Source organism: Aethalodelphis obliquidens, unplaced genomic scaffold (assembly GCF_003676395.1).
Source record: "Aethalodelphis obliquidens isolate GAN/ISIS:26980383/991018 unplaced genomic scaffold, ASM367639v1 scaffold35, whole genome shotgun sequence".
Taxonomy (NCBI): domain Eukaryota; kingdom Metazoa; phylum Chordata; class Mammalia; order Artiodactyla; family Delphinidae; genus Aethalodelphis; species Aethalodelphis obliquidens.
In genome coordinates, this window is record NW_020837979.1 from 5311405 (window position 1) to 5333336 (window position 21932).

At 47.7% G+C, this 21932-nt stretch overlaps 1 protein-coding gene across 3 annotated transcripts in view; it reads left to right on the top strand.

Annotated features, from left to right (window-relative positions):
* Window positions 1-381: 381 nt before the first annotated feature.
* CREG2 (cellular repressor of E1A stimulated genes 2) overlaps window positions 382-21932 on the top strand; it is a 47500-nt gene continuing 25949 nt past the window's right edge. The window contains exons 1-2 of one of the 3 annotated variants that reach the window (XM_027128784.1): window positions 382-3144; window positions 5775-5944. In XM_027128784.1, the coding sequence (XP_026984585.1) occupies window positions 2737-3144; window positions 5775-5944 (578 nt within the window). In that variant the 5' untranslated portion in view covers window positions 382-2736. The remainder of the gene's footprint in view (window positions 3145-5774; window positions 5945-21932) is intronic. The other 2 variants (XR_003437621.1, XM_027128783.1) reach the window with 2 other exon arrangements.

Genomic DNA, 21932 nt, shown 5'->3' on the forward strand with positions numbered 1-21932 from the left:
GAGAGCTCTCCTCCTTCTTGCAGACATCTGCCTTCTTGCTGTGTCCTTACGTGGGCTTTCCTTGGAGCAGAAACACCGTGGGGAGGGGGGCGCAGGGACTCTCCCTTTTCTCATAAGGCCATTAATCCCCTCATGACCTAATCTAACCTTACTTACCTTCCAAAAGCCCCATCTCCAAATACTGTCACATTAGGGGTTAGAAGTTCAACATATGAATTTGGGGGGCACAAACATTCAGTCCATAACAGAAAGTTCTGCATAAAATTAAACATATACCTACGCTATGACCCAGTGATTTTATTCCTAGGTATTTACCCAAAGGAAAGAAAACATACATTCACAAAAAGACTTGTAGAAGGATATTTATAGCAATTTCATTCCTAACAGATAACACCTGAAAACAAGACTAATAACCATCATTAGGAGAATGGATAAGCTAATTTCAGTAGGTTTATTGTATTCATCTGCTTGGGCTGCCATAACAATAAACTACAGATCTGGTGGCGTAAACAGCAGAAATTTATTTTCTCATAGTTCTAGAGGCTGGGGAGTCCAAGATCAAGGTTCCAGCTGATCCATTTTCTGGTGAGGGCTCTCAAACCTGACATCTCGAAGGCCTGAGAACCAGGGAGACCAATGCAGTGAGTCCAAAGGCTCCAGAACCAGGAGTGCCGATGTCCAAGGGCAGCAGCACATGGATGTCCCGCTTAGGCAGAAAGCAAATTGGTCCTTCCTCTGCCTTTCTGTCCTATTCAGGCCTTCACTGGATCAGATGCCGCCCACTGCATTGGTGAGGGTGATCTTTACTCAGTCTGATTCAAATGCTAATCTCTCCCAGAAACACAGACATGCCCAGAAATAACGTTTTACCAGCTATCCGGGCATCCCTTAGCCCAGTCAAGTTAACACATGAAATTAACCATTCAAACAAGCCAAAGACAGTCTGTGACATATTTGAACACCCAAAGCCTGGAACATAGGAAATAAAATTAATTCTAATAAATCAATACAAAAAAGTACAGACAGCCCGATACAAATGGACAAAAGACATTAACAGGCGTTTCACAAAAGAGGGTATCCAGCTGGCCAATACCTGTATGAAAAGGTGATCAACCACGTGAGCCATTAAACTAAAAATGAGTTCTCACTGCTCATCCGCCAGAGTGCCGGGATGGGGGACAGACAGCCTCGCAGTAATCTGTGTCGCTGAGAATGTGGAGCAACAGGAACCTCCACGCACTGACGGTAGCAATAAATTGGTCCCATCACTGAGGAAATCAGTGTGATGTTATATAATAAAATGAAACAGACTCGTGCCCCGGAACCCGCAACTCCACTACAAGGTACACACTCGAGAGAGCTCTTGCGTGTGCGCACCTGTACCTGAGCTTGGCATCCTCTCGAGAACTGGGTCTGAGAAGAGGACCTGCCCCTAGCTAGTCATTCTGGGATGCAGTCCTACAGAACCACAGTGGGGGGACTGACTAGAATGACTGGAACACGGAGGATGGAAAGCCATGCTAAGGGTGCGTCACTGGGCTGGTTACCATTGTGAGTAACCGGGGCTCAATCCTGTTGGAGACCCTCCGAGAAATTGTGGAGAGTGGCCTTCGGAATCATCCACTTGTGACTTGGGAGTGGGGAGTATTTATCTTCTGGCTTTTGGACCCATTCGCCAAGGGTCGTGGCCATGGGGGGTTAATGTTCTGCACTCGTGGGTTTTCACATTGCTCAGTGGAACCCTACCTATGTCCCGCGTGGCAGTTGGCACAGAGGCCCTGAGGCAGAAAGCAAGGGACACGCAGATTGGTGAGGTAACCTGCTGCCGTCTGTACCACCATTAGTTGGTTACCACAGCAACAACAGGAGAAAACAGGAGCCCAGAGAAGTGAGACAGAACATAAAAGATACCAACACATCAGAACACAAGACTGTTCATAAAACTTTATTATTGGAAACAAGCCAGCTTCCCATCGATACGAGAATGTGTTTAAGGGCTGTGCGTTCATACAGTCCTCTGCCACACCATCCTGGCCACGTTCTCGCTGGCTACTGCTGACTCCCCTTTATTTTAGTGTATGTGTAGTGAGCAATTTGATTCTGCTTTTAGATGAACTGGAAGCAATGCCCTCCTGTCACAGCGAAGTGTAGGATGGTCACGGTCCTTACAGAGCAAGAGGATGGGCTTTGGCCTCAGACGGACTTGGCACTAATCTTCATCATTCGCTCGGCTTCCTCCGCCATAAAATGATAACCATCCCTACCTTGTGTCTATTTCACAGCACATAACGCTTACTCCGCACCACACACTGTTCTAAGCCTCTCCAAATATTAACCCGTTCCATCCTCCCATCCCTCACTCCCATGAAGTAAATACTGTTCTATGCGTTTCCTAATGAAGGGACCGGGCACAGAGAGCTTACGTAACTCGGCAGGGCCACACAGCTGGTGAGTGGAGGAGTGCGCTGAGCCGGGATTTGAACGCCCCCCTGTCTGGCTGCAGAACCCGTGCCATCCAGCGGGAAAGAGGCGCATCCCCGGCCCAGCCGCGCAGAGAGGACTGCGCACCGTGTCTGCCGTGCGTGCGGAGCCCCACCTCCCCACGCGGCGCACGGCTGCGAGGGCGGCCCCGGGGCCCCGCCCCCGGGCGCCTGCGGCGCGGGCAGCGGGTTCTTCTCCCGGTCCGCCGTCGGGGGCCGCTGCCCGCGGTCCCCGGCGCCGGGCGCGCCCCGCAAGATGTCCGGGCGCCGCGGCCGGCAGCCCGGGCCCCGCCTGTGCTGGCTACTGTGCTGCAGCGCCCTGCTGTCCCCGGCCACGGGCTACGTGATCGTGAGCTCCGTGTCCTGGGCCGTCACCAACGAGGTGGACGAGGAGCTAGACAGCGCCTCCACCGAGGAGGCGCTGCCCGCGCTGCTGGAAGACTCGGGCAGCATCTGGCAGCGGAGCTTCCCGGCCTCGGCGCACGAGGAGGAGTCTCACCTGCCGCCCCCGGAGGGCACCGCCCGCGCCAGGCCGCCCCCTGCGCCGCCCGGGATGTTCTCCTACCGGCGCGAGGGCAGCGCGAGGCTGCGCCCGGGCACCGCCCGCTTCCTGGCCCACGCCAGCGCCTGGGGCTGTCTGGCCACCGTGTCCGCCCACGAGAAGGTAAGCCACCCGACCGGGAGCGGCGTGCAGGGAACAGGGAGAGCCTGGGGCCACTCCCGCGCTCGGATCCAGGTCTAGCAGACGTGCGCTGGAGGCTGGATCGGCGTGGACAGCGTGTAATTAATGCAGCCAGATTGTGCTTCGGTTACCCTGGCACCCTGGCAAAGGCAGGAGGGGTGGGGGGGGGGTGCTGGGGGAGAGGACGACAAGCAGGCTTCCTGCCAGGTGGATGGGGACCGTAGCGCAGTCGAGAAGCGCAGTCTTGAAATGGCCAAAGAGGTGTGCAAATAACCAGCGCCCGACCAGAGACCTGGACAAAAGAAGCCTGAGCCACCTTTGGCATCACCGAGTAGCGCGTCCAGCCCCTGCCCGCCCATAGACCAGAGCTGCCCCATCACTTACTGACCCCGAACCGGGGCTTTGGCGGAAATTTGCATTTTAAAAAATGGAATTCGAGAACTGTTCTGGAAAGGAGATTTATTGTGCGAAGCGTGTAAATGTTGGACTGACAGCGCTGTCGTCAGCTGCAGCTTTCATCGTTCGTTTCACAGATGTTTTACTCACCTGTTAGACATGATTCCACCTGAAGTGGAAATGCCGTGGATACATGATAAAGATGTAACATCCATACGTGTACACCCTCCAGAAAGCTTTTAGGGCTGTTAAGACAGATGTAAGGGTTTTATTACAGGGCAGTAATTTGAACTCCTATTTATATCATGCAAAAAAAAAAATACTGTTTTATGGAGTGTGTAAGTCATTGGCCGGGGGAAAGGTTCTGGGCCCAGCTCTGGGTCTCACCAGCTCAGAGACTGTGGCCAAGTCAATGGGTTCTCCACTTTGCTTTCCTCATCTATGAAATTAAGTGGTGGACTAGGTAGTTTTGAACGTCCTTTTTTGCTTTGAAAAAAAAATATCTAAATGACAACTTTTTTTTTTTTTTTTTTTTTTGCGTTACGCAGCCCTCTCATTGTTGTGGCCTCTCCCGTTGTGGAGCACAGGCTCCGGACGCGCAGGCCCAGCGGCCATGGCTCACGGGCCCAACCGCTCCGTGGCATGTGGGATCTTCCCGGACCGGGGCACGAACCCGCGCCCCCTGCATCGGCAGGTGTACACTCAACCACTGCGCCACCAGGGAAGCCCGACAACTTTATTTTGATGAGAAATGATCATAAGGTCTTTCACAGCTTCCAAATAGTTCTTCACAGCTATATCTTATACTCCTAAGACATACCTTCGGAAGATATGAAGCTTAAATATGAAGCTGATCTTGGTTTAAAACACAGATCACTTCAAGCAATTAAAACTCTAGTGCCAGTGTATTCAAGGTATTATGACTTTCAACATCCCTTTTCTTAGCTTTGTTAGTAGTTCCCTTTTCCAGTATTGACGTATACTCCAAATGCAATAAATTCAGAGAACATTTACCATGTGCCTGGCACGTGTGCAAGACATGACTCTACTCAGTTTGTGAGTGACCAGCTGAGAAACAGGAGCTGGGAATGACATATTAGCATTTTGTAGGATTCCTCAACATTGGGTTTTCTAAAAGATTAAAACCACCCCTTATCACAATTCTACACACTGTTGTCATGCGACACTTCAAAGACAAAGATAGCCCCGAGTTCTGAGCTAAGTAACAATGAGGAACGCTCTGTGAAGGGTAAAGGTCATGATGCTGGACCCAGCAGGGCTTGGGAGAAACCTAAGAAGTATTTGTGTATGTGTCTGAGAATTTCATCTGCTCTACTGGATGATCGTGAGCAAAACATTGGTTTAGCATGTTTATGTGTCTTCCTTGAAGCTAGAAGGATAAGAAACCAAATTCCCATAAGTTGCTGAGTTATCCTATTAAAATATTATTGATTACAATTTTAAAATGTGACTAATAAGTGAGAAAGTGGTGTGACCCTAAAGGAAACAATACCAGAAAGTTCCTGGAGTCCAAAGACCAGGTAAGATGTTAGGTTAAGACTTAGATTCTGGGCTTCCCTGGTGGCGCAGTGGTTGGGAGTCTGCCTGCCGATGCAGGGGACATGGGTTCGTGCCCCGATCCGGGAAGATCCCACATGCCGCGGAGCGGCTGGGCCCATGAGCCATGGCCGCTGGGCCTGCGCGTCCGGAGCCTGTGCTCCGCAATGGGAGAGACCACGACAGTGAGAGGCACACGTACCGCAAAAAAAAAAAAAAAAAAAAAGACTTAGATTCTATCCCCAAAGTTGCCAAAAATATGGGGGAGGTGGTGAAGGCAGTGGGGCTCCCAAGGGCTAGCTTGTGAGAAAGGTTTTAGTGACCCTCCACCCTTCCATGATTTTCATTGCCTTTACCCCAAATAACTTTCAGTTTAATAGAGTGTGTTTGCTGTGTACCTGCAGCTTCAAGAATAATCCCCTAACCATCCCTCCTCTACAGATGCCACTGCTAAGCTCCTCTGTAGGAATTCTGGAGCCGTCACCGGGTGAAGTGGGCAGGTGGGGAACCACTTCGCTTTGATTCATGACCTGTCAAAACCACGGTGATGCCATGCTGCCCTCGCACCCCCAATGCTATATTTCCTGGTCAGAGACACAGACTGAGCTCCCAGCTCAAGTCAATCCACAACCCTGCATTGAAAAGGCCTTTTTTGTTAGATCCCAGGACTGCCGTTTGGGAACTGCCTGCCGGTCAGTGACGGCCCCTTCAACAACAGCACGGGGGTTCCTTTCTTCTATGTGACACCCAAGGACCTCCTGGTGGCTGATCTGATGAAGAACCCCACGGCCTCCCTCCTGCTGCCGGAATCCGAAGGAGAGTTCTGCAGGTAGGCAAGGGCCCGGCCTCCCCCATCCAGGTCCTCTGCACGAGGCAGGGAGGCTGTGGCTTTCACGGGGCCCTGAGATGCAAAGCATTGTCTTTGCCACTTGGCTAGGGGGCAGGTTCTGGGCCTGGCTCTGGGTCTCACCAGCACCGAGACTGTGGCTAAGTCACTGGGTTCTCCACATTGCTTTCCTCATCTATGAAATTAAGTGGTGGACTAGGTAGTTTTGAAGGTTCTTTTTTGCTTTGAAAAAAATTATTGAAATGACGACTTTATTCTGATAAAGTGATCTTAACTTCTTATGTGGCTTCCAAATGGTTTTTCACAGTTATGTCTTAGGCTCCTAAGACACATCTCCAGAAGATACAAAACTTAAATATGAAGCTGATCTTGGTTTAGAATACAAGTCATTTCAAACAGTTAAAAGCCTAGAGCCAATGTGTTCCAGATACATTGGCAACGTATGTTGTAGAAATGTATTTTCACGTGGAAAGAGTATATATAGCCGTGGAATCAGATCAATAGAATTCTACCACTCACCAAGCTGTGTGATTTGGGGCAAGTTATTGAACCTTCGGGAGCCTCCGTTTCCTCATCTGTAAAATGGGAATAGTAGTTTCTACCTCCTAGGGTGATGGAGAGAGTTGGAAAGATTTGTAGCGTCTTGCACAACACTGGATGGATAAATGGCAGCTCTCTTTGTCACGGCAAAGGTGGGGGTGGGGGAGGGGAGGGGAGGGGAGTGAAGGAAGAGCCAGTGGTTTGTCTCCAAGGCACATGCAGCATAGAATACACTTATTGTTTTTCAAATTAATTTCTACCTGCCCTAGTGAGGTGTGTGCAATAAAGACCCAGAGGCCCTTAAATCACGTTCTCAAAAACTCTCTCAAAGAAAGGACAGTTGGGCAAAAATGGAACACTGTGTCCAACACCTTTGTCTGAAATCAGAATGTGGAGCTTGAGGTCCAATCCTGCCACTGCCGTGTCTGCGCCGAGCTTGGGGAGGGTGGGGGGCGGGACGCACGTGGGAGGGCACCCCTGCAGTAGTAGCAGAGGCAGCAGGGGACCTTGGGCAAGTCCCTTCGCCTGTAATGTAGTGATGCTTTTCGAACTGGGATAAGATACCCCCAGCTCCAAAATGCTATGACTCTTTATGCAAAATATGAAAAACACATTCAGCAAACAAATGTGTCAGTTCTTTGAGGAGGGGAAGTGGTAATAATCAAAGCAACAATGCACCATAAAATGCAGCCTGGATAGGACCCTGTCGCTTACCCCTGGGAACTGGTGGGAGATCCATCCATCAGGGTGGAGGCAGTTCAGCTGACCCAGTGCCCTATTGGGGCTGGCAGGAAGCCAGGAAAAGGAGTGCCTCCTCTTTTCATGGAATAGTCTCCTTGTTCTTGACTATTTCATGGAATAGTCTCAACAAGCTTGCTGTTACTAGAAGTATATTCCCAGGTACCTTTCTAGACGTCTGAGGTGTTCCTCATTCAGGCAGCCTAAAGGCAGCCATTGTGCAGGGCACGTTGATCGCAGACCCCAGAGCACACCGGTCCCTGGAGGTGGGCACAGAATAGAGCAGAGGACGTACCGCAGCACTGAGGTTGTGGAGGGAATTGTCTCCTGGAAGGTCCCAGGCAGCCGTCAGCAGGAGCTTGGGGCCATGAGAAATCCAGCTTAGAGAGGCCCTCTCTGGGGGCGGGGGCTGGGCACGCTTGCGGCCATGTGTGCGGACCCTCTTCGCAGCAGGTCGCGCTTGGAGTTGCAGACCTCCGTGCAGCACACCAGGGTACCTGGATGAGGCAACTCACGGCCGGAGGGGACCACCCAGCCCCACCCCACCCCCCAGGGCCAAGGGCACCAGTATCCCAGACCCTTGTAACTGGCCTGGAGGAGGAGGGATGAGCCACCACCCACTGGTACCCCTCTGTCTAAGCCCTCATGTGAAACTCTACTCCCTCGCACTGTGCCAGCTTCTGAAGTCTTAAAATACAATGTAAATAAATATCTACACAGTTAACTGTGGCCTTAGTAAGCATCGCGCCTCAAAGCAGGGATTGTCAGACAATGAGGCTCGTTGTCCCCCCGGGTCCACTACTTTCCAGGACCTGCTTCAGCCCAGGTGTGATTCAGCTGCGTGAAACTCACATTCCAAGTGCAGCATCACCCTGTAGGTTTTGCCTCCAGAATCTTGGTAATGTTGAGCAGAGACTTAACAAGTCAAAGGCGGGCAAAGAGCAGAGCCCTGAATTGAACAGCGCTCCTCGGGCCACGGGAGCGTAAAGAAGCATCAGGTGGAAACGTCCGTGGCTAAGAACGTCCCTGACAAGCACCTGCGTGAAGTTCAAGGGGCCGCCTGCAAGGCTGCAGGAAGCTGCCCCTCCTGCCTGATCCCGGCCTGCAGAGATTCCCACGGAGCAGGGAGAGCCAGAAAAGCACCCACTTCTCACGGTGATGACGGTAAATCCAGGACACCTGATCCTTTGACCTTTGGAAAGCATGAGAATCGCCTCCGTTCCGTGAAGCAGGTGTTCTTGTGAACTGCAAACTTTCAGCAGCATTTTTACCCTCAGATCTGGTGCATTCTGTGCGCTCATGTCCCTCTGCCTGTCTGTGCACTGGGGTGGAGGTGGATTTTCCCTAAGCGGGAAGACAAAGCCAGGACCCGGCCTGTCTACACGATGCCTCCTGAGACTCCTGTAGGCCTGGGGGGCCATGTTTGTCTGAGGAGCCCTTAGAGCCTGAACCATAAACCAAGGTCGGACAGAGAGGGAGCAGCGTGGCCACTGATGCTCTGAGAGGAGGAAAGAGGTGCCTTCCCAGCCGTTTCCTGCAGGGTCCACTGGGCATCTCAGCTGCAGGTCTGCCTCTGCATCCAGCAGGGTTAGCCCTGGTTCCTGCAGAGTCTGGACTGGGGCAGTCTGGTGAGCTCGACCTCCACCGACAGGACATAGCTTGAGAAGGAAGCCGTCCAACAAACAGAAGCGAATGTAAGTCTGATTCCACTGCAAGGGCAGGCTGAGCTGGCCCTCTGTACTTTAGAGCTCCGTTGGGTGTACAGGACAATTGTATGTATAATGTGTATGTGTTTAATAAGCAGATGGGTGGACAAGACAGAGGGAGAGAGGGAGAGAGAGGGATGATGATAGATAGATAGATGTGTGTGTGTGTCTTCACATACTCAACTATTATCTGTTCTGGGAACATATACTACAGTTGCCCCCAACTGGTCTCCCCAGTTCACGCTCTCTCACCTTGATTTCATCCTCAATCCAATATCTGAAGTAATATTTCAAAACCCATATAAGACCCTGGGATTCTCCTGCTTAAACTCTTTCACTAGGAGAAATAGCAAACTCCTGAATGTGGCCTAGGAGGCCCTGCCTGGAGGACACCTGCCTCCCTCTCGGAATAAATAATAGTGGCTAATCCTTTGCTGATTGACTTAGTATGTGACTTATACCCTAGTTTTATTAAATGGAGAGGTTTAACCTGAACACTTGTAATCTAAACTGATGTATGTGTCTGGCATACAGCTAAGAAATGCTTTTTTAAAAAATTGAGATATAATTGATGTATAACGTTGTCCATGGTGTTAATTTGATACATGTATGTATTGCAATGTGGTTATCCCTGAAGTCTTAGCCAACGTCTCTGTCACGTCACATAATTATCATTTCTTTTTTGGGGTGAGAACATTTAAGATCTAGTCTTTTAGCAACTTTGAAGTTTATAATACAGTATTGGGGGCTTTTTTGTTGGGTTTTGTTGTTGTTGTTTTTTTAAATTTTTTTTTTTTTGGCTGCGCTGGGTCTCAGTTGCGACACACGGGAGCTTAGCTGCTGCGCTCGGGCTTCTCTTTAGTTGTGGTGTGTGGATTTTCTCTTCTCTAGTTGAGGCACGTGAGCTCAATAGCTGTGGCACTCGGGCTTAGTTGCCCAGCGGCGTGTGGGATCTTAGTTGCTTGAGCAGGGATCCAACCCACGTCCTCTGCATTGGAAGGCGGATTCTTTACCACTGGACCACCAGGGAAGTCCCTGTAACACAGTACTGTTGAATACACTCACTGTGTTGTGCTTTAGATCTCCAGGACTTATTCGTCTTCTAACTGCGAGTTTGTGCATTTTGACCAACATCTCCCCAGTTCCCGAACCCCCAGGCACTGGTAACCTGGTAACCATTAAATCTCTGTTTCTATGAGTCTGGCTTTTTTAGTTTCCACATATAAGGAATATCGTGCAGTATTTGTCTTTGTCTGATTTATCTCAGCATAATGTCCTCAAAGTCCATCCATGTATTGCAGATGGCATTATTTCACCCTTTCTTATGGCTGAGTAGTATTCAATGGTATATATAGGTACCACAACTTCTTTATCCATTCATCTGTTGATGGACATTTAGGTTGTTTCCACATCTAGGCTATTGTGAATAGTGCTGCTATGAACATTGGGGTGCATGTATCTTTTCGAATTAGAGTTTTCATCTTTTCTGGATATATGCCCAGGAGTGGGATGGCTGGATCATATGGTAGCTCTATTTTTAGTTTTTTAAGGAACATCCATACTGTTCTCTATAGTGGCTATACCAATTTACATTCCCACCAACAGTGTAGGAAGGTTCCCTTTTCTCCACACCCCCTCCAGCATTTATTACTTGTAGACGTTTTGATGATGGCCATTCTAACCAGTGTGAGGCGATACCTCATTGTAGTTTTGATTTGCATTTCTCTAGTAATTAGCGATGTTGAGCATCTTTTCATGTACCTGTTGGCCATATGTATGTCTTCTTTGGAGAACTGTCTATTCAGATCTTCTGCCCAGTTTTTGATTGGGTTGTTTATTCTTTTGATATTGAGTTGTATGAGCTGTTTGTATATTTTGGATATTAACCCCTTGTCAGTCGCATCATTTGCACATATTTTCTCCCAGTCCATAGGTTGTCTTTTTGTTTTGTTGATTGTTTCCTTTGCTGTACAAAAGCTTTTAAGTTTGATTACATCCCATTTGTTTATGTTTGCTTTTATTTCTTTTGCCTTTGGAGACTGATCTAAGAAAATATGCCTATGATTTATGTCTGAGAATGCTTTACCTATGTTCTCTTCTAGGAGTTTTATTTAGGTCTTTAAACCATTTTGAGTTTAGTTTTGTGTATGGTGTGTGCGGGTGTTCTAACTCCATTGATTTGTGTGTAGCTGTCCAGCTTTTCCCAACACCATTTGTTGAAGAGACTGTCTTTCCTCCATTGTTGTTCTTGCCTTCTTTGTCGAAGGTTAATTGGCCATAGGTGTGTGGGCTTATTTCTGGGCTCTTGATTCTGTTCCATTGATCTACTTGTCCATTTTGGGGGGGCACAGTCGTCTTGACTCCCATCTCAGGACATATTGAATTAGGTGCTATTACCCTGTCCTTCTTCCTAGAGGAGAAAATTTGGAAAATGAATCAGACAGGATGATAAGTAGAGAATGACTTTCAGTACTGAAAAAGGACAGAGTAACCAAGGAAAGTTTCTGGAGTATCTTACCTATTCAGCACCTCGCTTTGTGCTGGAGAGGGAAGGGGAAATCTGCAGGCCTTCTGGCTTCATGGGTAGCTGGAGTCAAGATAGTCCGAGAGTGGAAAAGACAGAATAAGTGAGAACAGCATCTAGATTGCTACAGGGAGGCTATAAAGAGCAAACTCTCACAAATTAGAGTAGTAGAGTGACTTTCAATTCCATGGAGACAGAGTGAGGGTGACATACCATAATGATCTGGACAGCCTTGCCCCTCCCCCAGCCCAAAGATGAGAACCACTTGGGGGACGAGGCTTCATAGTTTGAAGGAGCTCGGAGGTGAGTTCTGACACTTCTTTATGTTGGTTAGGACGTGGGGTGGGTCTGATAGGCGTTTCCTGGGTTTCCAGTGAAGGCTGCTGAGAACCGCGGTCCAGCCCCCGGATGACTCACATCATTTATAAAACAAAGTCAAGTTAAGTCTGAGAATGGTAGGAAGGGAAGTGGCTTTTCCACCTCATCATTCATTACATCCATCCAAACCAGAACCTACAAACATGTCTTGCCTAATTATTGTTAGTTTGTTTACAGTTTGTTTTATTCACTTATTCCGTTTACCCCTTTGTGCTGTGATTTCTTCATTTAATTCATTAGATGAATTAGGGATGTGAATCTGTTTCCTAGCTCAGGTGAAGATGACGAGTTGAGAATAAGATTCCAGTTTGCAAAATTCACCAGCCATCAGCAAGCTCTTCTTTCCCATTTCCTCTCCCTTCAACACATCAGCCTGTACAGATGCTCCTGGGACGCAGTGAAGTTATGCTCAGACCGGGGGCCCAGTTGTATGGAGATTCACTAAAAATGGACTTGACAAAGAAAGCCCGCTTGAGAAATTTCTCTTCCATTGCAACGTCTTTCCTTCCCGAGCACGCAGGCCTGCATGCCCTGGGTCTATGTTTTGCATCTTCTTAGCCAAAGCAAAGCAAGCCCTCAGGACCAGAATGAACCACATTCTGCTGGCGTAGGCTCATCTTTCGTGTTGAAGATCTAGAAATAAATGGAATCCGGAGGCTTTTCCTAAAATGAAAAAATGTTTTCATTTGATAGTTTGGACAAATGCTAGGTTTCTAGAAAGACAGAGTTGATTATCAAGAAAGGAAGATCTGAAGACGCTTTTTTTCCTTTTCCCCAAAAGGCTTTTAACAACAGGTGGTCGTGGCCATTGCCATGGGTCACAGCCCCTTTCCTGTCCCAGGCCGAAAGCATCCCTGCCCAAACAGTGGTCAGAGCTCTAACTGACCAGGCCTCTGTGATTTGGCATCAGAGGAGATGCTAAGATTCTAGTTTTTAAAGGTATCTAGTTTCTGAAGGAGGGGTGCCAGACCATGACTAGATTGAAGCCCTGTGGGCTTATTGGACCAAGAATGGGAGCCTTTCAGAATGATGACCCATAAGGGGTGCCTATTACAGAGGCAATTCAGCGCTGCAGGATCACACATCAAAAGCGGTTGCTCACATGCAGTTTCGGGCAATGTGCTTGAGCGTAGATTCCTGCCCTAGCCTATGAGCAGGTCCTGCATTTTATAGGCATGTTGACAGGAGAAGAAACTGCTTTGGTGAAACAGCATAAATAAGAGGAGGCTGTTGGTGGGAGGGTGGGCCTGCCTTTATGTGCCGTTATGTGCAGTGGGCACCGGATGAACACTTAGCACAGACAACCAAATTGTATGCACTGAGTTTAATCCTTTTTTTCTGTGCTGAAAATAAAAAGAGATTCCAGAAATCTAAATGCCCGTTAGCCATCTCTATGTTTTTAACTGTTTTTGTCAGAAGAAAAGATATTGTTGAATGATAGCTGAAAGCCTCAGCCCAGCCTAATTCCAAACGCAGGCTCTGCGAGTTGCTGCCTAGAACTGCGGAGAGGGCGCGCTCCCATGGTTCTTTAGATGAGCCCCGTCAAATGAGCTTACAGAATAAGCCTGTGCTTGCAGTAGCTTGCCTTCTAATAGCCAAGATGTGTCTCACGTCCACCTGGGACACGACGAGCATTTCAAAGTACAGGTTCCAGCCCTAATCAGATAAAGACACCAAGTTCCAGTTCTCTTCTCTGAATTGTGTTCATTCCCCTTGAAGGCAACATATAAATCTTCTAAATAAATTGCTCTCTGGCCAGATTCATGTCACCTCTTCTCCTATGCCCACACATTCCTGTAATCAGAAAGTTAACATTAACTCAAGTAACTTTTATTTATTTATTTATTTGTTTGTTTTATTTTATTTATTTATTTTTGGCTGTGTTGGGTTTTTGTTGCTGCGCGCGGGCTTTCTCTAGTTGCGGCGGGGGCTACTCTTTGTTGCGGTGTGCAGGCTTCTCATTGCAGTGGCTTCTTCTGTCGTGGAGCATGGGATCTAGGCACACGGGCTTCAGTAGTTGTGGCACGTGGGCTTAGTTGCTCCGGGGCATGTGGGATCTTCCCCGACCGGGGCTTGGACCCGTGTCCCCTGCATTGGCAGGCAGATTCTTAACCACTGTGCCACCAGGGAAGCCCTCAAGTAGCTTTTAAAAGAGCTGTCTGGGGACTTCTCTGGCAGTGCGTGTTTGAGCCCTGGTCCGGGAAGATCCCACATGCCCCAGAGCAACTAAGCCCGTGCACCACAACTACTGAGCCTGCATGCCACAAATACTGAGCCCACGTGCCACAACTACTGAAGCCCGTGCATCTAGAGCCTGTGCTCCGGAACGAGAGAAGCCACTGCGATGAGAAGCCCATGCACTGCAACGAAGAGTAGCCCCTGCTCGCCACAACTAGAGAAAGCCCAGGTGCAGCAAAAAAGACCCAATGCAGCCATAAATAAATAAATAAATAAATAAAATTTAAAATAAAATAAAAGAGCTGTCTGGGAGGAGTCAGAGAACCCCACAGAGAGAAAACTTAGTGAGCAGATGTTTGAGTATTCTCTTCCTTCTTCTACTCATTTCTCTGGCCAGCTCACCTAGCAACCTGCAACTGCTTCTCTCTCCCTTATTTTGTTTCAGCTCCATGAATTTTTGTCCCCATGGTTCCCAGGGGATCCATTTCCTGAAGCCACTGATGATTCCAGTTTCTCTGTCCTTATGTTACCATTTTCCTGCACCTTCCAGCTACTTCTTGCCATCCGGTTCACAAACGTTCTACTTACCTGTTAGACATGATTCCACTAGGAGCTGAAATGACATGAATTGACAATGAGGTTGTAGGTCCCATACATATACACCCGCCGGAAAGCTTTTAGAGTTGTTAAGGTAGATGTAAGCATCTTATTACAAGGCCCCTAGCCTCTGGCAGTCACCAGTTTATCTTCTGTCTCCGTGGACTTGCCTATTCTGAACATTTCATATAAATGGAATCATATAATATGTGGCTTTTTAAACTTAACTATAGTTGATTTACAATATTGTGTTAGTTGCAGGTGTACATCTTCAGGTTTTCCATTATAGGTTATTATAAGGTGCTGAATATACTTCCCCATGCAGTACAGTAAATCCTTGTTGCTTACCTGTTTTATATGTAGTGGTGTGTATCTGTTAATACCATACTCCTAATTTATCCCTCCCCTTCCCTTTCCTTTTTGGTAACCATAAGTTTGTTTTCTACGTCTGTGAGTCTGTTTCTGTTTTGTAAATAAGTTGTATTATTTTTTGGGATTCCACATGGAAGTGATGTCATATAATATTTGTCTTTCTCTGTCTGACTTCACTTAGTATAATAATCTCTAGATCCGTCCATGTTGCTGCAAATGGCAATATTTCATTCCTTTTTTTATGGCTGAGTGATGGTTCATTGTATATATGTACCACATCTTCTTTATCCATTCATCTGTTGATGGACGCAAGTTACTTCCATGTCCTGGCTATTGTAAATAGTCTGCTATGAACATTGGTGTGTATTATGTGGGTTTTGTGACTACTTTCTTTCGCTTAGCACAATGTTTTCTGGGTTCGTTATGTTGTAACATGTATCAGTACTTCATTCCTTTTTCTAGACAAATACTATTCCATTGTACGAATATGCCACATCTTCTTTATCCAGCCATCAGTTGATGGAAATTTGTTTCCACATTTTGGCTGTTAGAATGCGGCTGTGAGTATTTGCGTGTAAGTTTTGTATGGACATATGTTTTCCATTCTCTTTGGTATATATCTAGGTGTGGAATTGCTGGATCACATGGTAACTGTGTTTAACGTTTTGCAGAACTGCTTTCCTCAGTGGCTGCACCGCTTTATATTCCCACCAGCAATGTATGAGGGCTCCAGCTCGTCCACATTCTCGCCAACACTTGTTATTGTCAGCCTTTTTTTTTTTTTTTTTTTTTTTTTTGCGGTTTGCGGGCCTCTCACTTTTGTGGCCTCTCCCGGTCCGGAGCACAAGCTCCGGACGCGCAGGCTCAGCGGCCATGGCTCACGGGCCCAGCTGCTCTGCGGCATGTGGGATCTTCCCGGACCAGGGCACGAACCCGTGTCCCCTGCATCGGCAGGTGGACTCTCAACCACTGCGCCACCAGGGAAGCCCTTGCCTGCCTTTCTTATTATAGCTATCCTAATGGGTGCAAAGTGGTGTCGCACTGTGGTTTTGTTATGCATTTCCCTGATGACTAATGATGCTGAGTGTCTTCTTATGTGTTTATTGGCTATTTGTAAATCTTCTTTGGAGAACTGTCTATTCAAAGCCTTTACCTATTTTTAAATTGGATTATTTGTCTTTTTATATTAGATTGTAAGAGTTCTTTATACATTCTGGATATGACCCTTATCAGACATATAATCTGCAAGTATTTTCCTAATGCATTTTTATCTAATTTTCTCTTCTTTTGTCATTGGAAGAAACAGAAAAACTAAAGATTCAATATGACATTCCAATTGTACATATTCTTGATCAATGTCCTTTTGCTTCTTCCTTTTTTTTTTTTCTTTCCCTAACTTTTAAATTTGGGCTTTTTTTGTATTTTTTAAAAACGATTTTTTAAAATTGAAGTATCTTTTGCTTCTATAAGCTGGGCCTTCCCCATGAGAAAAACACACAATTGAAGTAACTTTCCTGAGATAATACAGACGTGTACCTAAATTATCTAGTGTGTAGAAATACTAAGAAAATGTCTGACCAAGGAAAGAAAAAGATTTTAATTAATCGGCTTACGAAGGGATTTAAGAAGGAAAGCTGATACTCTAATAATGTAAAGACAAAGTAAGAGATACTGATAATGAATTCAATTGAACATTAATGGAATTAGGCATCCTTTGTACAAAGGAATATACTAAATATGGCATTGAGAATGAGAATTTGTCCTTCCAAGGATATTCATGGAGCACTTCACTAATGCCAGGCGTGCATAGGTAAGACCTAAGAGACACAGGCTCCTCCCTGCTTACTTGTCATCAGTCATTTGAATCCAGAGAGTGAGATGTAACACATGACCACATATATAAAGGGCCCCCCTTTGTTAAAACCATGCCCTTCCACAACAGGGGAGGAGTAGAATTCCACATTGTACCTGTGATTTCCACCAGCTCAGCATCTTTACTTCCTGTCTATCCATCCACTTCTCCATCCTTTCCGTTTCATCCAACTCAACCTGACTTGGCCTTCAAATGTAAGATACTAACCTCCTGAAAGTTCCTTCCATTCTTTACTGCTCTATTCCCATCTTAAGGCTGTGTTCAAATCTTCTAGTCCCAGTAATTGTTCCCCAGGATGCATTTCATTTTCTGTCTGACTTTCTTTCTTTTCACTCATGAGGACTGCCTGGGTCTCAGTCCCTGGGCCCAGACCCAGACCCCTCCCTCCGAGAAGACCACTCGGCCCCCTTAGTCTGCCAGGACAGGGGATGTTTGCACGCGCACCCAGCCCCTTGCTGATCCTGCTTCACTCGCTTCCTTTCCGCCTTTTTCTCCTGGTTGACTGAGCTGCAGGCAAATGTGACTCATGCAGCAGCAAAGCTTTCCCTGGAAAATGGGACAAGACTCCAGTGTACTTAGAAGTGCTTTCAGCCTGGCAGAGCCCTGTCCATCCACTCCTGCCTTTCATTTTCCAGGTTAGGAAACTGAGGGCCTGAAAGCTGGAAGACAGATGAATGGATGATACGGTATTCAGTTTCCGTAGCATCCCCTGTCTCCACCGCACCATCTCTGCAGCTGGCTCTCCTCCTGGCCCAGCACCTCCTGCCACCCGGCTTCTGCTCTCCCTGTCGACCCCGTCTTTCCTTTCAAGTGAATGAAGTGGTCCAGCACCAGGCAGCTTCCCCTCTTCTAGTTCATCGTTTGCTGCACACCTCTCAGCAAGGTAGACAATAGGATTTTGGAAAAGAACAACTGAACCTTCAGTGCAGGGATGGGGACGCTAGGTAATGTGTGTGTTACACGTTAGACTAGAGAGACAGCCCCTGGAGGTGCCGTGATGCGGGATAAGGAAGAAAGCTGAGCGCACTCTGAGGGTTCCTGACTCTGTGGGGGCTGCTGTCCTATTTCTTTCTTTCTTTCTTTCTTTTTTTTTTTTGGGGGGGCTGTGCCTCACGGCATGCGGGATCTTAGTTCCCGGATCAGGGATCAAATCCATGTCCCCAGCAGTGGAAGTGCAGAGTCTTAACCAGTGACCCACCAGGGAATTCCCTGCTGTGCTATTTCAACATCATCCAGGCTGAGGCCAGGGGGACCATGGTGGAGTTAAGATTCTCAGGTGGCCGCAGCTGAGCACTGCGCCCTGCCGGCCCTGGCGGGGTCTCAGCTGAGCCGGCAGATGGCAGAGGGAGCTTGGCTGGATCACGGAAGTGGTTGATTCTGACCAGTTTTGATTCTGGAACCCTGTGGCCTGGGAACAGGACCAGGTTTGAATTTGGAACTGCCTGGCAGGCTGCAGGGTAACTAAGCCATGCTTGGGGAGCAGCCTGAGACCAGGAAATACGCCAGGTTTGCTTGTAAAATGCAGACTCCTGGTCTCCAGCTGTCTCTGATGAAGGGAGCTTAGAATCCGCATCTTCACGGAACCACTCAGGAATTCTTAACACATACTTAAATTTGATTGCTCCAATATTAGAAGAAAGCTTCCGATTTGAGGTTCATCGATTTGACTCCTAAACCCACCAAGTAATACCTAAACCCACCAAGTAATACCAAGTAATGCACTTCCCTGGTGGTGCTGTGCCGTTAAGAGTCCGTCCTCCTAATGCAGGGGCCCCAGGTTCGATCCCTGGTCAGGGGACTGTTATAGATCCCACACGCCTCAACTAAAGATCCTGCAGGTGGCAACGAAGATCCCGCGTGCCGCAACTGAGACCCAGCGCAGCCAAATAAATGAATGAATGAATGAATGAATGAATAAAAATACGTGACTGCCCTGAACAACCTACTTAACTTATCTAGGCCTCAATTTCCTTAACCCTAAAATGGGAACAACAGTACTCCCGTGTGCTGTGGGAATGAAATGTTTCAGTGAGTGTAAAGTTTCCAGTGCGTGGTCAGTACTAATAAGTGGTAGCTATCGTCATGAGCAGCTGTTTCCTCTGTGCAGGAGTCGGGGTGACAGAGATGGGCAGAGGAGGAGAACATTGACCGTGCCCTGTCTCCACTGCATCCCTCAGAGGCATAAGAGCAATCGTGTAGCTGGTACTACTTCTGTGCCAAGCACTGTTTTAAGCAACAGAGACGTATAACCCGTGTGACCCTTTCAAGATGCTCACGAGAGAGGTGCTATTGTTAGCCCCCTTTTACAGATGAGGAAACTGAGGCCCAGAGAGAATGAGCGACTTGGACAAGGGCCCACAGTCCAAGTTCTAATGGAGGCTGAGATTCAATCCCAGACACCTGGGCTGCTCAGCCCTGCTGCTCCGCCCTACCCCCTGCCCCCTCACAGCAGCTGCCGCCTGAAAGCAGGGAACCTCCCCACCTACCTCTCAGAGAGAACTGAGTCAGAAGCTGCAAAATCTACAAAAATACAGAAATGTTGTCTGTTTTAAGTTGTTCAAATATAACTTCCATCGTGTGAGTTGCACTGAGATAGAAGCAAGACATGAAATCTTTTAAATTCATACAGGTGCAGGCTGGCAGCCTGTTGCAATGAAACATCCGTTTCAGCATCTACTGTGCAGTGAACTGTGCTAAGCAGTGTTAGGCACAGAGATGACAGGTAATAGTACCCCCCACACACCTTCGAGAGGAGGAAAAGGTTGTAAGACACACGTGGAAATCCTTCTAGAACAAGCTGAGCGTGGTAAATCCTCCAGGAGACACTGGCCTGGAAATGGTTGATGGAGAGAGTCTCTCATGAAGGAGGCTTGGCGTCTTCACTCTCTCTGCTCTCCCTGCTGTACCCCATCCGCTCCCAAACACTGCACTTACATGCCAGTGACTCCCAAACTTATATTCCCATCTGAGACCTCCCATCTGAGTTCCAGACCCCAACTCCAGCTGCTTCCTGGACATCTCCACTTGGACATCTCAAGGACCCCTCGAGCTCAGCCTCTTCCTCCTTCCCCAGAGAGCTCCTCTTCCTGGGCTCCCCATCCATTTGGCTGTTCAGAGCAGACCCTTGGGTACCACCATTCGCTGCTTCTTCTTCTTACACAACCAGTCAGCTACGTCCAACTGGTCTACCTCCCAGACCTCTCCCCCAGTTGACTACTTCCCTCCAGCTTGCTTCTCCCCACCACCTGGCCCAAGACTCTACTGTTGCTCACCTGGACTCTTTAAACACTCCTGACCAGTGTCCCTGGATGCCTGTTTGCTCCTTTCCAACCCACTTTCCATCCTAAAACTGGAGGGATCTTTTCAAAAAGCACATCTCATCATTCCATTACCCTGCTTAAAATTCTTCAATGTTTTCCCATTGCTCTTAGGATGAAATTTTCATATCTTAACATGGCCTCTGCGGCCTCTGTGGTCCACCCCTGGCAGTGCCCGTGTCTGTGGCATCGCCCTTCCCCTTTGTGCTGGCCCCAGTGGTCTTATGGCTCTTTTCTGCCTGGGGACCTTTGCCCTTGCTCTTCCTTCTATCTACACTGATTTCCCTGCCTTTACCTAACTAATTCCCACTCATTTCCTAGGTTTCTGGGTTGATGTTATAACATGGAAGCCTGCCTATGTTTTTTGTTGTTTTTTTTTTTTTAAATAAATTTATTTATTTATTTTTGGCTGTGTTGGGTGGGTTTACGTTGCTGTGTGTGGGCTTTCTCTAGTTGCGGCGAGCGGGGGCTACTCTTTGTTGTGGTGTGTGGGCTTCTCATTGCAGTGGCTTCTCTTGTTGTGGAGCACAGGCTCTAGGTGCGCAGTCTTCAGGAATTGTGGACGCGGGTTCTAGAGCGCAGGCTCAGTAGTTGTGGCGCATGGGCTTAGTTGCTCCACGGCATGTGGAATCTTCCCATACCAGGGATCGAACCCGTGTCCCTTGCATTGGCAGGCGGATTCTTATCCACTGCGCCACCAGGGAAGCCCCCTGCCTATGTTTTGAGGGTCAGGAAACATAGGCAAGTTTCCATGTTATAGTAGCAAGTGAATAAATCATTAATTGTACAGCAGGCTGTCTGCCGTCTGCCCCTCCTGCTAGAATGTAAGTCCCGTGAGGGCCAGGACTGTGTCCTTCTGACTCTCCACCAGCCCCAGAGCCTTGAACGTAATGAGGCTATGTTCAACTAATGTTTACTGAGTGAATATATGGAATATTTGAGTTAGGCCTTGAGGGATGGTGTATAGTTTTCTATTGCTGCTGTGATAAATTGCCTCAAATTTGTGGTTCATAACCACACAGATTTATTCTCTTACAGTCCTGGAGGTCAGAAATCTGAAATGAGTCTTACGGAGCTACAATCAAGGTGTTGGCAGGGCAGGTTCCCCCTGGAGGCTCTGAGAGGAGAATTTGTTTCCTTGCCGTTTTCAGCTCCTAGAGGCCACCCGCATCTCTTGGCATCTGGCCCCTTCCTTGCATCATCTAACCTGTCGATCCCGTTTCCTGGATCCTACAGCTCTGATTTTCCACCTCCCTGTCTAAGGACCCTTGTGATTTCATTGGGCCCACCAATAATCCAGGATAATCTTCCCATATCAAGTTCCTTAACTTAATCATATCTGTAAAGTCCATGTTGCCATACAAGGTAACAGTCACACGTTCTGGGCACTAGGACGTGGACATCTTTGTGGGGAGACCTTATTCAACCCACCGCAGATGGATGTACCAGTCTCAATGCATTTGCAGGTGTAGATAGAGACATGGTAATTTATTCTAATCTATGCTAAGGCACTCATTGGTGTTTTGGGGGGGTCATGATCTTATTTATAATATACATGCTTTTCAAATATAGATATTAAAATGACTCAAACACGTGTGATAGTCAATCAATGAATGTTAATTTTAATATATTCTTAGCATGGCGAAATGATAGAGAAAGGTGAAAACTGCAGAGAAAAGGGTTATAAATTGAGCAGTCTGCTTAATCGTGACCTGTCAGAGTGAACTGTTTTTAGCACCCCTGCTCC